This window comes from Numida meleagris, chromosome Z, assembly GCF_002078875.1.
Source record: "Numida meleagris isolate 19003 breed g44 Domestic line chromosome Z, NumMel1.0, whole genome shotgun sequence".
Lineage (NCBI taxonomy): Eukaryota > Metazoa > Chordata > Aves > Galliformes > Numididae > Numida > Numida meleagris.
This window is the reverse complement of record NC_034438.1, coordinates 7,182,538-7,197,641: the sequence shown is the minus strand read 5'-3', so window position 1 is coordinate 7,197,641 and position 15,104 is coordinate 7,182,538. Positions and strand designations below refer to the sequence as shown.

At 40.7% G+C, this 15,104-nt stretch overlaps 1 protein-coding gene across 7 annotated transcripts in view; it reads left to right on the top strand.

The window, feature by feature from the left end:
* KIAA1328 (KIAA1328 ortholog) overlaps nucleotides 1-15,104 on the top strand; it is a 179,740-nt gene that overhangs the window by 132,982 nt on the left and 31,654 nt on the right. For all 7 annotated transcript variants that reach the window (XM_021379504.1, XM_021379500.1, XM_021379499.1 and 4 more), the window contains one exon: nucleotides 11,449-11,633. In XM_021379504.1, coding sequence (XP_021235179.1) covers nucleotides 11,449-11,633 — 185 coding nt within the window. The remainder of the gene's footprint in view (nucleotides 1-11,448; nucleotides 11,634-15,104) is intronic.

Sequence of the window (15,104 nt, the reverse complement as noted above, 5' to 3'; positions counted from 1 at the left end):
CATTTTCTGGGGCAATGCGTGAACTTTTGACCATGTAATCCAACCACCTTGCCTAATTTCTGGCTTTTGGACCCGTTGAGTTGCATTGTGTGGTTCCTGCCTCCATCTGTCTGCTCTGACATCCTTCCTGTCTTGCAACTTCAAACTCTCTTTTCAGGGTTTACTACGAGTTTCAAACTAAATGGTCTCTTCCATAAGAATGGTCTCTGCCCAGCAAATCCACGTAAAATTTGAGTCATACTCAAAATATCTCACCAGTGACCTAGGGAGGGAAGTATTATAATTTAACTGAAGTGATACATGATCAGCTTCTGAGTGTAGAAAAGCTTATATATTGCTTCTGCAACGCGGAAGTTCAAAACAAAACAGTATTCAAGTATCTTCAGTCGTCTGTCAATAATGTCAGGCTTTGTCTCTTTATGTAACTACATGCCCTTCTGTTTGATCAATGCCTTGTTAATCCTTTTTTTCTTTTTAGCTTTGTGCTCCTTTAATCTGCATCTATGTCTTGCATCCTTTCTGAGAAAGTAATGTCTCTCAGAGAAAGGCTAAATTTATACACTGGCTGTAGATGCAGTGGGGCTGAGATGGCCAGGCAACACAAATAGATGCAAGCCTCTGAAAACACACCTCACAGCGTCAGAGTGATACTGATGGCAGCAGCTCTGGACAGATATTTCCAAAGACATTCTAACAAACTTCTGCAGAGGCAGACTTCCAAAATCTAAGTTCAATTTGTTTCTTTTGATTGGTAAAATATAAGCTAGGTTTTATTTGCCAGTGGTTGCTGTATGATGACAGGAGAAGTTGGTATCTGACCTAACAAAAGTACAGAGCCCACAAGGTCTTGCTGATCTTTCTTCCCCTGAATATTGGACATCAGAGCATGCATCGCACTGAATGATTTTAAAAGGGCTATTCACCTCTTAGAGAAGCAGAGATTTCTGTCTGGTTTAAATTTAGTTATGTCTGTTTATTTCCTGAATATGCAAACACATAAAAAGTGTTAAATCTGCTCAATAAACACCCTGGTTAAGTCAGTGTTCAGTGGTGCTGTCACATTCACATAAAATCCTTGTGTTAGAAGGAAATCTCCAGTGTGTGTTTGTTTTTGTGGGGCCCAGGTCATGGTTTTTAGAGGTGTATGCTATCAGGTAAGCTTCTCAGTCTGTATTGTATGTATTGTACTTGCAATAGGTAGCTGATTTTTCTATCTCTAGCTATCAAGCACAATCTGAGAAATAAGTAACTTCTGTGGATTCGAAGCAATGCAAGTGGCCAGAAGAGATTTTTCTAATCTTTACCAAGAGCTGCTTTGTCAATATACATCTGTTGGATATGGTAACCCACTAGTCTGAGGAAACTCCAAAGTATAATTTCTCTATTTACTTCTCTTTGAGCTATAAGTTTTTTTTTTTTTTAAAGCAGATCAATAAACAATCTCAGTGTTTTCATTTTAGTAAGCAATATAATATAGATGAGTACTTGTGTAGTAGTAAATCATTAATATACTACTTAATCATAGAATGACTATGTCCTACAGATGTGATTTAATCATGAAAAAAAGGCCAGTGAAGTGCAATGATGGATCAGGAGGGGCGTTTCCAACAGCAATGGGATAGCATATGACACCATTTTAAAAGATCCTTGTATTAGAACTTTTGGGGCACCATGTAAAAAACATGGGTGAGGCTCAGTGGGAGGGCTTTAAACTAGGTCTTATGGGGAATGGGGGGGGGATACTGAGCCTTCCCACGATAAGGTGTGGGATGGCGTAGCTAGATTAGAGGGACAGGGTGGTAGCAGGGGCCTTAAAGGACCCACTGCCTTGAGAGGTGCTGGCAACACTACAGCACATACGAAATCCTATGATGATGAAGCAGTGGATACTTGGGCAGTGGGTGCTGCGGCAGTAGGAGAAGTCAATGGGGAAAATCAAGGGAAATACTTAAAACGAATTAAGGAGTTATCCTTAAAGGAGGTGACAACACCAGCTGCCCAGCTGAAATGCCTCTACACCAATGCACATAGCTTGGGAGACAAACAAGAGGAGCTGGTAGCTACTGTGCTACAAGAAAACCATGATGTAGTTGCTGTTACTGAAACCTGGTGGGATAATTTCTATGACTGAAATGTGGCTGTCGATGGCTGCAAGCTGTTCAGAAGGGACAGGTGAGGAAGGAGGGGAAGGGCTGTTGCTATCTACATCAGAAAAGGAATAAAATGTGAAGAGCTGTCCCTAAAGAATAGTAATGAGCAAGTCGAAAGCCTATGGGTGACAGTTATAGACTGAGGCATCAAAGGGAGCCTTGTGATCAGTGCCTACTACAGGCCACCTGATCAAGCAGAGCCTGTTGGTGAGGCCTTCTACCTCCAGCTGCGGGAGGTATTGTGATCACAAGCGCTCATCCTGCTGGGGGGCCTCAGCCACCCAGACATCTGCTGGAAAAGTAGGATGGTGAGCTGCAAGCAATTCCATAGGCTCCTGGAATGCCTTGAGGATAAATTCGAGTCAAGTAGTAGACAGCCCTACTGTGGGGGATGCAGTACTGCTGTTGCTCACCAATGCAAATGAACTGACTGGCGACATCCAGAGGAGGGCCACAAAAATGATCTGAGGAATGGAACACCTCTCCTACAAGGACAGGCTGACAGAGCTGGGGCTCTTCATCCTGGAGAAGAGAAAGCTCCGAGGTGACCTGTAGCAGCCTTTCAGTAGCTAAAGGGGAGCTACAGGGAAGAAGTGAACTGACTCTTTAGCAGGGTCTGTGGTAATAGAATAAGGGGAAATGACTTTAAGCATAAAGCAAGTAGATTTAGGTTGGTTGTAAGGAAATAGTCTTTTACAGTGAGTGTGGTGAGGTGCTGGAACAAGTTGTTTGGAGACTTTCAAGATGAGGTTGGATCAGGCCTTGGGCAACCTGACCTAGGTGTAGTGTCCCTGTTCATTGCAGGGGAGTTGGACTAGATGAACTTTAAATGTTCCTTCTTACTCTAAGGATTCTGTGTGTATATGTATAGTTATTGCTGCAGACCTAACTGTATCCTAACATATTGTTTTGATCATTATATAAAACAAAATAAAAAAACCATGAAGTTTATGTTTGGTTGGGAGAGCCAGTGTGAAGGTACAGTCAGCATCATGTTACAGCTGTGCCTTGTACCCAGGCTGAGCTTGTGCCTCAACACTGAGCCTCTGGTGGCTTTTTGGAGCAAGATCAGCATTAGAGCCTTCAGACAACTGATTAGCTGGTCCTAAGATTTGTAAAACTGCATCAGTAAAAAAACTATATAATCCTAAAAACCAACAGCAATCTGTGCTTAAAATGCTTGATTTAATCATCATGCAATGCAGGTAAAGATGATTAGAATAAGAGGACAGATTTTCTGTGTACGCGTAGCTCTTTGTAATGCCTGTACACAAGAGTGCAATCTTAAATATTTGTTGCTCTAATTAGGCACCTCTTCAAAATGTCTTGTCAGTAGAACACTTTGGAGAGCCTCTGAGTGCCTGGTTTCCAACTCCTAGTGTTTCCTTCCTTTGCTGTACTGTCACTTGTCTTCAGCAAATGGTCACTCTGTGATGTGATGCATGGGCTGAAAAGGGGCAATTGCTGCTTATTTACTGAAAGTTCCTGTTGTCACCACCTACTAGCTTGTCAGGAACTCATATGGAGGAGATAGTGCTTATGTATGGAAAGTCAATGAAGGAAGCACAAGGACTCTTGCATTGAGCAGGTGGTTGCTGGCACACTCAGCCTGAGTCTTGCAGCAGCCCTGAGCAACCTGATCGAGCTGTAGATGTCCCTGTACATTACAGGAGAGCTGGACCAGATGGCCTTAAAGGGTCCCTTCTAACGCAAACAATTCTATGATTGTATGACTCCAGTCTGTTTAGCAGTGCAGCCCATTGACTGGAAAAACTTTTCTGGGTGAGCCAAGTTCAGAAAGGACAATGCAGTGTTCATCTGTGTCTTTATCACAACCACACTGCACTCTAATTTTGGGGCTGTTTGTTCAGAAGATTGTTTGAATTTGGCTTTTTGATGGGCACCTTGTGAATGGGGCTGGCTCTCAGCCAAACAATAGTGATTCTGGTTAAGGCACTCTGAAGAGCATGTGATTTTCTTGCTGAAGGAGAGAGTTATGCAGTTTGATCTACTGGAGAAGTTTGGACTCAGTTCATAAACTTTGTTTGTCCTAAACAGGGTTTTGCATCATTCCTTATGGTACTTTCAGTGGTGACAGCTAGGCAGGCTTTTCAGATATATACAGACGCTGTTTTGAAGGATTGTTTTTATACCTATGACTTGACATTTACATGACTTTCTTTTGTGAAGTCTGACAGCACTGCTTGCTGGAACGACAGCTGCTCTATTCTGCTCTATAAGAAAGGCCAAACACGCAATCACAGCGTTTTGTCCTGCTAAAGCTTTGCCAGTCTGCTTTTTGTGGGTATTTCCCTATAATTGTCTGAAAACCTTTATGTTGGAATTTTCTGTGGATTCAGAGATTAAGAGAGAAAGTAATCAGAGCTCATTTCAATGTTTATTAGCAAAACTGTAGAAATAGTGTAGGAAGGGTGCTGGTGGGAAGTTGGAGCATAAGCTAACTTCAAGCAGAATGAGGACAGATCTTCAAAGGAAAGGCATGAATATAATTTTAGGAGGAATTTAGCTTAGTACTTCGTACAAACAGACCTTTAACTGTGTATATTAAGCAAAATCCTGACTTCATTGAAGATAAGGGCAGTATTCTGATTGATTCAATGAGGCCAGGGTTTCACCTATGGCTGGTATGATCTAATAGGTCACTGATAATTAAGAGCATATGCAGCCTCAATTCTTGCTAGTGGAATAAAATGTCTGAGTACCAGTCACTGAAGGAGCGGGGAAGAAACTGGTTTCTGAAAGAATGGTCTGGAGAAGCTGTGTTGTGGATTACATTACCCTTGTAGAGCTTGTATATGAGAAAGTTTTTAATACACTTGCCCATATGACTCCTCCAAGATGAGGAGAAATGTAAACCAAATGCAGTAGGTTCAAGACAGATGGTTCAGCAGAAAGAAACAGCAGAAACCTGTTGCAACCTTCCAAATGCCTTACTGGATTCAGGGACACAGAACCTGAGGAGGACTGTAAGGTCTGGATCACTCCACAGCAATATTGTGTGCATAACAGCATGTAAATTGTAGGCAATCACGGTGTATTTTCTGTGTTGAAAAAGTCCTTAGTTACAGACAGGTTTAATAATATTTATATTTCAGTTACAGAACTGTCCTTGTCTGCTGAAGTGTTGCCCTATTTGTCTCTGACTTCTGCCTTTTACCGTAAGAAATACTTAAGAAAGGAGATGGACTCTGTCTTGAAGATCTCCAAAGTATAAATGAACATGCTCTCTAGAAAGGAAAGCAGCTGTTTCTTATTAACATGCAGTGGATCCCAGCAGTGTCATTAACATGCTGATACATCTAACATTAGCCTCAAAATGCCAGGTTTCATAATTGGGCCATGAAATCTCACTCTAGGCTTGAGTATGGTCTTCAAGATCTGTATTAGAACAGGATATTTTCCTACTTTTTAAAGAAAAGGAGGGGAAAATGTTAAGCTTCGATTTTTCTCAAGCACTCAGTTTCAGTATGAAATAGGCTTTAGATTTTTAGCAGTATGTTTTGAAGGTTGTTGATCTACTGACATAAACAGATTGCTTTTGTCACAAGAAACGCAAGGGTGATGGCATTCAGTGATGAGAGATTGGCCTGACGTTCCTGCTGAGCTTCTCCTCACCTGCAGCACTGTTAGCACTGTTCCAGCTCTACTCACCCCACACAAATCATGAGTGAACAGGCCTATCTCCCACCTTTCTTCCTTGTGCTGCTGTGGCTTTTACATCTTGACGTGTTTCTCCCCAGTTCTGCTTCAAGAAAGGGGCAGGACGTGTTCTCACAGAAAAGTATTTCGTGTTGCAGATGGAGATGCTCTGAGGGCCGTAAGTGCTACCTCTTGTCAGGATTTTCCTCATGGCTAGCTTTAAGCAGATATACACAGAGTATATATCTGCTTAATTTCACTAATTAAGACACTAATTTCAGGTGTCTGATTTTCTTAGTGTTTGAAAGTTGTCTCCAGTTCTCTTCTTCCTCAGCAGACCTGATTAACATCCAGGGTCCTATCTTCCTTATCACATCTATTTCTTGCCTCCTTTGCTTTGTGAATGAGGGTAATCGCATCCCACCCTACCTGACATTGTGAAAGCAACAACAACAACAAAACACTTCAGAAATATGAGGCACTTGGATGTTCTGGAAGTGGGAGCTTATGTGGAGTAGAGTTATATGGTAAACCTAAGAAGACTGAATAAGTTGTGATTAGACAGAAGACCACTGATGTTTCTTCTAAGGGCCACTCATCTAAACTGTACAGACCTACTTTTCTATCAACAAGTATTTTTTAATTGCCATGAAAACAACCAGCTTGCGAAAAAGTCCCACTTAGGAACCGGTTGTTTTCAAAGCTGTGCTATGGTAACGTGATTTAAACTGATCTAAATCCAGACCCTTGCTGAAAACGAAGATCCCATCATGTACTGTCGCCTGTCACCTCATTTGTCCCAGCACTTGTGATACTGTTGCTTTATGCTGAGCTGACTTAGGAGGCTGATCTGGCTGAAAACTCAACCAAAGGGATGGGGTAGGAAGGAAAAAATAATTTTCAGACTACTTGTCCAACTGCATCTGAAATGGCAATACAGGTTCCAGCTACAAAAATGTATTGCTTGGATTTGTCTACTTGTCACCAGTTTTGCATCATTAAGTGTTATGCACTCTTGGCCTGATATAATTGCAGCAGATTGCACACATGAACTGTTAATTATTTTATTTTTAAAGCAGACATTGCAGAACAGGAAAATAATATTCCAACATGTTTGCTTTTGGAGCTGACTTACCATAGCAATCTGTTAGTTTGATAATGGTTAAACTGTCAAGCCCTTGTCTCAACAGGGAGCAGCAGAGTACCATTAAGGCAGCCATCTGTTGAACATATATACTGGAGGCATGAATTGTCTTGCATTTTGGTTTTCTGAGTAGTTATAACATAGTTGTGTTCTCTGGATACCACTGATGAGCAGTGAAAAATGCATGGAAAGATCAGAGTTCAGTGAAAGGTGAGAATCCAAATTCGATGAATGGGAACCTGTCAGATGATCACTAGCTACAGGGTAGGGAAGAGATTAAACCTCTTGGGTGTACACATTTTGATGGTTAATACTGCTCTGTGGCAAAAGTCTTAGCTGCTTCAGTTGCCTAGCAATTCAATGGATCTGTAAAATTCCATCTGCAGACCAAGGCTACCATTATGTTGGATTGATTCATTAAGATGAGCAGCTAAAACAAGTTAAATTCTATCAGAGTTTTCCTGCATTAATTTAAAAATTAATTTAGTTGGCTCTAAATGGACATTTGTTTTAGTGTCTTGAAGAACTGACTTTCCTCTATTAAAGCAGAATAATGTATCTATATGGTGCCCTAACTTGAACAGTACATAAAGATTAGTAAATAAGACCCCATTAAAAATACTTATAATGTAAGTAACATGGGTCCCAATAGCCTTTCTAATGTCCATTAATGCTTATTCTGAGGATCAGAGCTCATTTTACTGAGCCATTTAGTCAAACCGTGTGATTATTTAGAAAGTTAATTCATGCATACTAAAATCTAGCTTAAGTAATGCAGAGGGTAGGAGGTAAAACTCTATGGAGACGATAGTCCTTTTTGTTATTTAATGATCAGCCATAATTAACTTGCAAATTTGAAATAATTAGAACAAATTAAAGGTATTTAACTTTGCCTCCCTAAAGAAAAATTCAAATTGCACCAAATGCAGCTTTAAATTATTCAAGTCTCAGAGGTCTGTGCTGGGTTTTTTTACAATGCCTTTTCTATGATGAGAATACCAATCTGCTTTTTGTCAGAAAGCATCCTATCAAGTAATTGTTCTTTGTGTCTAATAAATGACAGCTATTCTTCTTTGTAAAAGTATTTCAGTCTCTGAAGACTACATCAGCATTTCCATGGCATTTTAATTCAATAAAACAAAAGGTTAATGTTTTTCTACTTTTTAAGGAATGCAAATACTAGCAGTATTCAATAGGTCCTGAATGACATTTAAAATTTGCCATTCACGCTCAGCAGGGATATCGCGATATGAGGCACAGACAAAATGGAAAAATGTTCAAGGTGTGTTCTCCTTTGTTGGTGATGTACTTCAATATTCATAAGGAGGCAGTAATGCTGAGACTCTCTTCTTTTCTGATGATGCTACGTTACAACTCCTGCCTTAGTACGTAGGTTAAGTAGGTTAGGAAGGTCTTCATTTAGACGGGCTTCTCTGTTGTGTAGTCTTGGGAAATGCTATGGCAATTCATCAAATAATATGGAAGGCCTACTAACCAGTCACCTATTCAGTTTACTGATTATTTCTTTGAAATAGCTTTCTTCCTTACACTTTTTTCATTTTTATGTGTTGTTAATTGTTGACTTTCTCTGCATCTCTCTATGTTATCCGTTTTCCTCCTTGGAATGACATTTCCCAGATTGTTTGTCATTTCAAGTTTTGACTCTGCTTCCTTACTTGAACAAAACTTTATTGTCAGCCTTCTTTGATTAAATTATGAAGAACTGAGCTCTAATTCATTGTTTAGTGAGCTATAAATGCAAATCTGTTTGCTTTTGTTATTTCCTTATAAATTAGCATCTGCAGCTTCCTCTTGGCACGTGCTTCTGTTTGAATTCCCTCTGACATAACATTATTTAAACCAGAACCTGGTACTTTGAAGTGACCACACCATGTAAGATGTATAGTAGTGAACTAGCAGAGTAATTGCTTCCTTCTCTACACAACAAGGGTCGCTGTCTTCGTGAAGACAATCACTCACGTTTTTAAAGTGTTAATCATTAAGGAACAGACAAATAAAGTGCTAAGTCCTGTATGATCAGAGAAATCTGGCCAATGATTACACCTTTAAGCCTCCTTAAATGGTTATTAGGGTCCAAACCCACCTCTGGCTATACTCTGGGTTGCAGGAATTTGTTGATTAATAATTTCATAGAATTCAAATAAGATACGAAATTAGTCTACCTTTAATTTTAAAAACACTCTGCAATGTTATTAAGTCACCATGCAGCTTGAAACCCTAAAGAAAATGGAGGTTATTTGGAGAAGTTTTATCCAACACTTCAGCCAGTTATTATGGGTCATGAGCCATTATATAATGTTCTGCATTAATAATACAGGGGAAATACTAATTGTCAAACAGGCGCAGTGGACCCTATTAAACAGTGACTTTTACAGCACATTGATTTGAAACTTTTTATTTAGCTATCATTTTCTGATGGGAACACTGGATATCTGCCTTTTTTTTTCCCCCTTGGATATAGACTAACTTCAGTAATGTAAGCTCTTATGTAAAAGATACTTGTGAATCATCCTTATAAAACTGTATCCCAAATAATGCAAACTTGGTAGCAGTCTTTGAGTTATCTGTGCAAAATTGGTACTTAAACAGGGAAAAGATTTGTATAATCTGCTAACTTAGGAAAGCTGTATGTCAGTCCCATGCTTGCAAACGGAGTGGTTTAATCTTGGGATGAACTGTATTCCTTCCTGTGGATAATCCAAAGGTTTTAAAAATAGTTTTAATTGCTTTCTTTAACTGCATAACAGTCATGAGTGTAATGACGTATAAATGTTGGGAATCCTTATTTAAAGCAGTAGTCTTTTTCCTCAGAGCAGAATTTGAAAGCAGTCTGTTGCCTTTACTTAGAGAAAGACGGTCTCAATGACCTGTCTTCCCCAAATGTTTTGTGATTGTGTGTGTCTACAGGGACTGAAATCATGCTTACTCTATGTCATCAAATTTGCATCCTGGCTCTGTTTGTGGAATGCTTAAAATCTTGTGCAGGAGACCTTCCTGGAACATGCTGTTCATTGCTTTTTCTGGCTACCTTTCTCTTTTCTGACTTACTACCCAAGCTGTTGCAGTTGCTGTACCAGGTCCTCTCCCTACACTTTGTTCTACATTTGCTGTACTGCTCAGAATTACCTCTCTTCTTTTAGCTCACAACTTTTTGTCTCTCATCCTTTTCTTTTCCTTTAAGCAATGTATCATTGGCTTCATAGAATCATAGAATCATAGAATGGCCTAGGTTGAAAAGAACCTCAAAGATCATCAGCTTTCAACCCCTCTGCTGAGTGCAGGGTTGCCAACCACTAGAGCAGGCTGCCCAGAGCCACGTCCAGCCTGGCCTTGAATGCCTCCAGGGATGGGGCATCCACAACCTCTCTGGGCAACCTGTGCCAGTGCATCACCACCCTCTGAGTGAAAAACTTCCTCCTAATATCTAACCTACATCTCCCCTGTCTCAGTTTAAAACCATTCCCCCTCATCCTATCACTATCCACCCTCATGAACAATCGTTCCCCCTCCTGTTTATACGCTCCCTTCAAGTACTGGAAGGCCCCCGGAGCCTTCTCTTCTCCAAACTAAACAAGCCCAGTTCCCTCAACCTTTCTTCATAGGAGAGCTGCTCCAGCCCTCTGATCATCTTGGTGGCCCTCCTCTGAATTTGTTCCTCGGGGCTGGGGCCCCCAGGCCTGGACGCAGTACTGCAGATGGGGCCTCACAAGAGCCGAGTAGAGGGGGACCACCACCTCCCTCTCCCTGCTGACCACTCCTCTTTTAATGCAGCCCAGAACATAGTTGGCCTTCTGGGCTGCAGGTGCTCACTGCTGGCTCACGTCCAGCTTCTCGTCCACCAGGACCCCCAAGTCCCTCTCTGCAGGGCTGGTCTCAAGGAGTTCTTCCCCCAGTCTGTATAAATACCTGGGATTGCCCTGGCCCAAGTGCAGCACCCTGCATTTGGCCTTGTTAAACCTCATTAGGTTCTCGTGGGCCCACTTCTCCAGCCTATCCAGGTCCCTTTAGCATCCCTTTAGCAAACCATGATTCCAGTTTTCTCCTCTCTGATTCTTCACTATTTCCCCTTTTTCCTAGTAAAGTGAGCATTTTTTACTAATTTTTTCTTTCAACGTTGCTCAATCATGTTGAGTAAAATCCTTTCTGTATCTTCATCCCACTTGTCCTGTTCTAAACACTCAGAAAATCCAAGAGCTAATGCTTTTGGGAATATCACAAATACCTCAAAACTCCAAACAGAATTGTCAGACTGCTGCCAGCTGCTGATAACCAATGACTCCCATGGAAGTTAAAGTAGTTGGTAACCCAACCCTTCAATCCTTAGGCATTCTGCCTTCAGAAATTGTAAATGGATTGAGCAGGAGCTCAACCAGCGCCATGACGGTTATGCTTCTGGGGAATGAGGTGCTGAAGAGTTGTGCAGTGTTAAAGAGGTCGATATCATATAGTCATGTCACCTTTCTTTCTTCCTAGTGTACCAGTGTCAAAACGTGAAGATTATTATCCCAAGACACCGCCAACGAGCAAAGCCTCCAGAACATCACAGAGCAGTGGTGGGAGCAGTTCAGGGAAGAAGATGGCCGGTTTTGTTGCAAATGTGGAAGATAGACGAACCCTTCCGATGCAGGCCAAGAGGGAAGGCAGTAAGTCGAGGAAAGGTAAGGGAAAGCATACTGTATTGCAGGGCCATGATTGTGCTGATGGTGTTTAGATATTGTATATATGCTGAAGAGCAGATTACCAAAATGCACAATTAGAGGGAAAAGATTGCAAGTTGCTTAAAACAACCCAACAGAAGCTAGCTACATTAAAAGTAAAAACATAGAAAACCTTGTAAATAACAAGTGATCTTCTTGGTTGGTGTTCCTGATAAAAGAGAAAAGAATAGCCCTTTAATCTCAAAAAGCTGCTTCAACGATTCTTTTTCCTTTCCCAGCAAGCAGAGAATAAGTGCAGTGGGGCTTGTTCTTGAAATGTAATCTTCTTCACATTCTTTTCCTCCCCAAGTAATGGCTCCACCATTACAGCCTGATATTTTGCCACACAGGGACGTCTGTGCTGCTAGAATCTATCCTGCTCGTAGCTTAGTGCCTTCACTTAAGGAGCAGAGAAAGCTTTCTTTCTTAGGAAGAGAATGTGTTGGGCACAAAAGCAACTTGGATGTTTCACTGCCGAGCCTTGAACATAATCCTTGGTTCAATTATGAGCTAGCTTTTTTTTTTTTTTCTTAACTTGTCAGCCAGTTTGCTGTATATGTCAGCATAAAAATAAAGAAAATGGCAAAATGAGAAGAAATGTGGTGCAGTTCTCAAAGGAACAAATAACTTGTGTTATTGGTTAAGACCGTACCAACATTAAAAAGCAGTCCCTGTGAAGAAACTTTCAAAAGGGTATCATCAGCCTGGACCCAAACAGTGGCTGAGGTTAATCTCTTCCAAGGCACAGCTACAAAAGTTGGAAGCCTGTAAAGGGCTTGTGTCCAAAAAAAATCAATTTCTAATTTGAAACAAAATCATTTTTGACTAACAGGGGTTCAGGACCCATTACTTTTGCTGTATAGTCTGCTGACATTTCACACTTTCTGTTGTGCACAATGAATCCTAATAGTCATTTTATAACATTGCTACACCAATCAATTTAAGCAAGAGAAAGCCGTTACAATTCTGCAAAGTTTCAGGGGCAATTTTCACTGATGGTTTTCTTTTATGTTTTTTTCAGCTATCATTATTTTTTTTTTCTTCTCTTTTCCTCTTCCTTCTCCCCTCTCCTTCTCAGTACTGTAGTGATGAAATTGAGATTTTTCACAGTTGGGTGATGGGTTTTGTTCCTTGGCTAGGGATAGCCCCAAAAAAGTAATTTATTTTCCATAGATTTGGGGGAGAAAAAAATATCCAACCTGGGTTCTCCTGCATTCATTCATTTCATTTTCTAGTACTCAGAAGAAGTTACAAGCTGCACCTGGCTATTGCACATAGCAACTGAACTACACCTATGCTGATTTAGTGAGTATAGCGGTCAGCGTAATGCCTGAAGATGGTGGGTGTCTTTTGCAAACACTTAGCAGGATTACTAGCTTTGAGCTGCATGGCAAAATTTAGCTTATAAACATTGTCATTTGCTGTGATACCAGATAAAGTTCAGAGAAATGCTTTCAAGCTGTGGAACTACCTCAGGTCTATTACTGATTTGAATAGCTTGTTTATCACAAGGCAAATTACCTAGCACTAATCACTGAAGTTGAAGTCATCTGTATTTAGAACCTTTTTAATTGGCTTCCCTCTGTTACATGTTTGGACTCCTTTAACAAGCATACACACATACTTGTACTGTGTTTTTTCATCTCTAGGGATTGCCAGGGCACAATGTTAAGTTTCTAAATTCCAGTTAGCCCTGGACTTAGCTGTTCCTTGTCCTTACTTCTCCTAGATATTACCATCTGTTGCTGAACAGGGATTTCAGCTTTAGAGTTTATTCTTTTATTCGCAAGTGGCTTTGTAGCATCTAGCAAAAATAAAATGGGGGATATTATTACTGTTTTTGTTATGAATTCATAAAAATGTGTAATTTGTCATGTAGCATCAGAGTTTGGAGCCACCAAGCCTGGAAGTCTCCCTGAGATGGCGGTGGTTGGTGCCTACTGCGTCAGTAGAAAGTGGTCTCTCTTCTGCAGTGCAGTCACTAAGCCCCAGCTAAGCCATGCTATGGGGAAGGGGTACAAAGTCAACAAGATGACATCCTGAGACATGAAACTTGATGTTAGCGAGCCGCAAACTTTCACGCGTTGATTTGGTCAGAAAACAGCGGAGCTAGCTGCTGAGAGCTTACTGACAGTCAGATGTTACACTATTGCTGCAGAGGGTGATTTTTCTCATGCCTCGATCTGTCTTGTCAATTTAAATTGTGAACGTTTGAGGATGGGGAGGATGGCTCTCCAAGCACACCTTGTTGTATTGCCAGGTCTGTTGTGGGTCTTTAGGCTCTACTGCAGTATAATATAATTTTCCAGTAGCTCTGGGAGCAGCGAGTGTCTCCTAGCACTGTGTAACTCATGGTAGTGTCTCTCCACAGCAGCATACGCTTTTGTACCAGATTTTGGTGTTGTCCTTTTTCAGTACTTTTGTCTTCTTAGATTTTGTTTTGAGAAGGTGAACTGACTAATCATTGAACCATTTCCATGCTGGAATGAAGGAGGGCTTTACTGCCCACAGGATTGCTCACTTACTGTGAGTGCAGTGTGTTTGGAAGGTGTAATTCTTGACAAGCCCACTTTTCCTTTCTCACTACAAAAATTTAGTAAGGAGAAAAAGAGCATTTTTAACCTGGTCTCATCACCTTGTGGAGTGAAAGCAGCACTTCTGCTCTCTTTACCAACTGGAAGCTTACTGGACCAACCCTGCTTGGGCAGTCAGTGTTTATCCTTTCTGTGTTGCTTTTCGCCTTCTGTTTCTGTTTGCTCCTTAATTTTTATTCCTCTGCTTTACTAGATGTTTGTGTCTTGTAGCCAAACTTTTTTTTAGTTCTACCAGCAAAACTTTAAGCAGACGAAGCAATCCTCAAGTCTTAGATCTTTTCTGCAGTAAATTGTTTTTATTGGTGTCACCAGCAGCTATTTCAATTTGTACTAAAATCTAACAACTTGTCTAGTTAAAAAGCACTGGAGTACAGAAATCTGTGTTTCTCTTTCCCTCTGCCCTGGAAAATTTTGCTTTTGGGCTGGGAAACCAAGCTAGATTGTATTCTGCAATACTGGACACTTTGCTTCTGTACAACTTTTTAAAAGTCTTTCTCTTTACCTCCTTCTTAAAATCTCTCTGCGATGAAACAAAGAAATAACTATTTTTCCATTTGTATCACTTTAGGGGATGCAGCATCTGCATGGTATTGTATAGGATGCATAGCTTTCCTTTCTGCATGTAAGAGAAAAGAGGAAGAAAAAATATTTTAGCTCACTGAATCTGTACTTTTCCAGGGGCTGATTTTCCTCTGCAGTGTTTGTTTTTGGTAGGTTTTCTAATGGAGCTTCTTAGGGATTCAGGATCTGGAACATGTTCCCTAGAGGGAAGGCTCTTCCCTGCAATCGAGTAGAGCAATTAGTTAATATTAGTGAAGTGCTTTGAAGATGTAAAGTA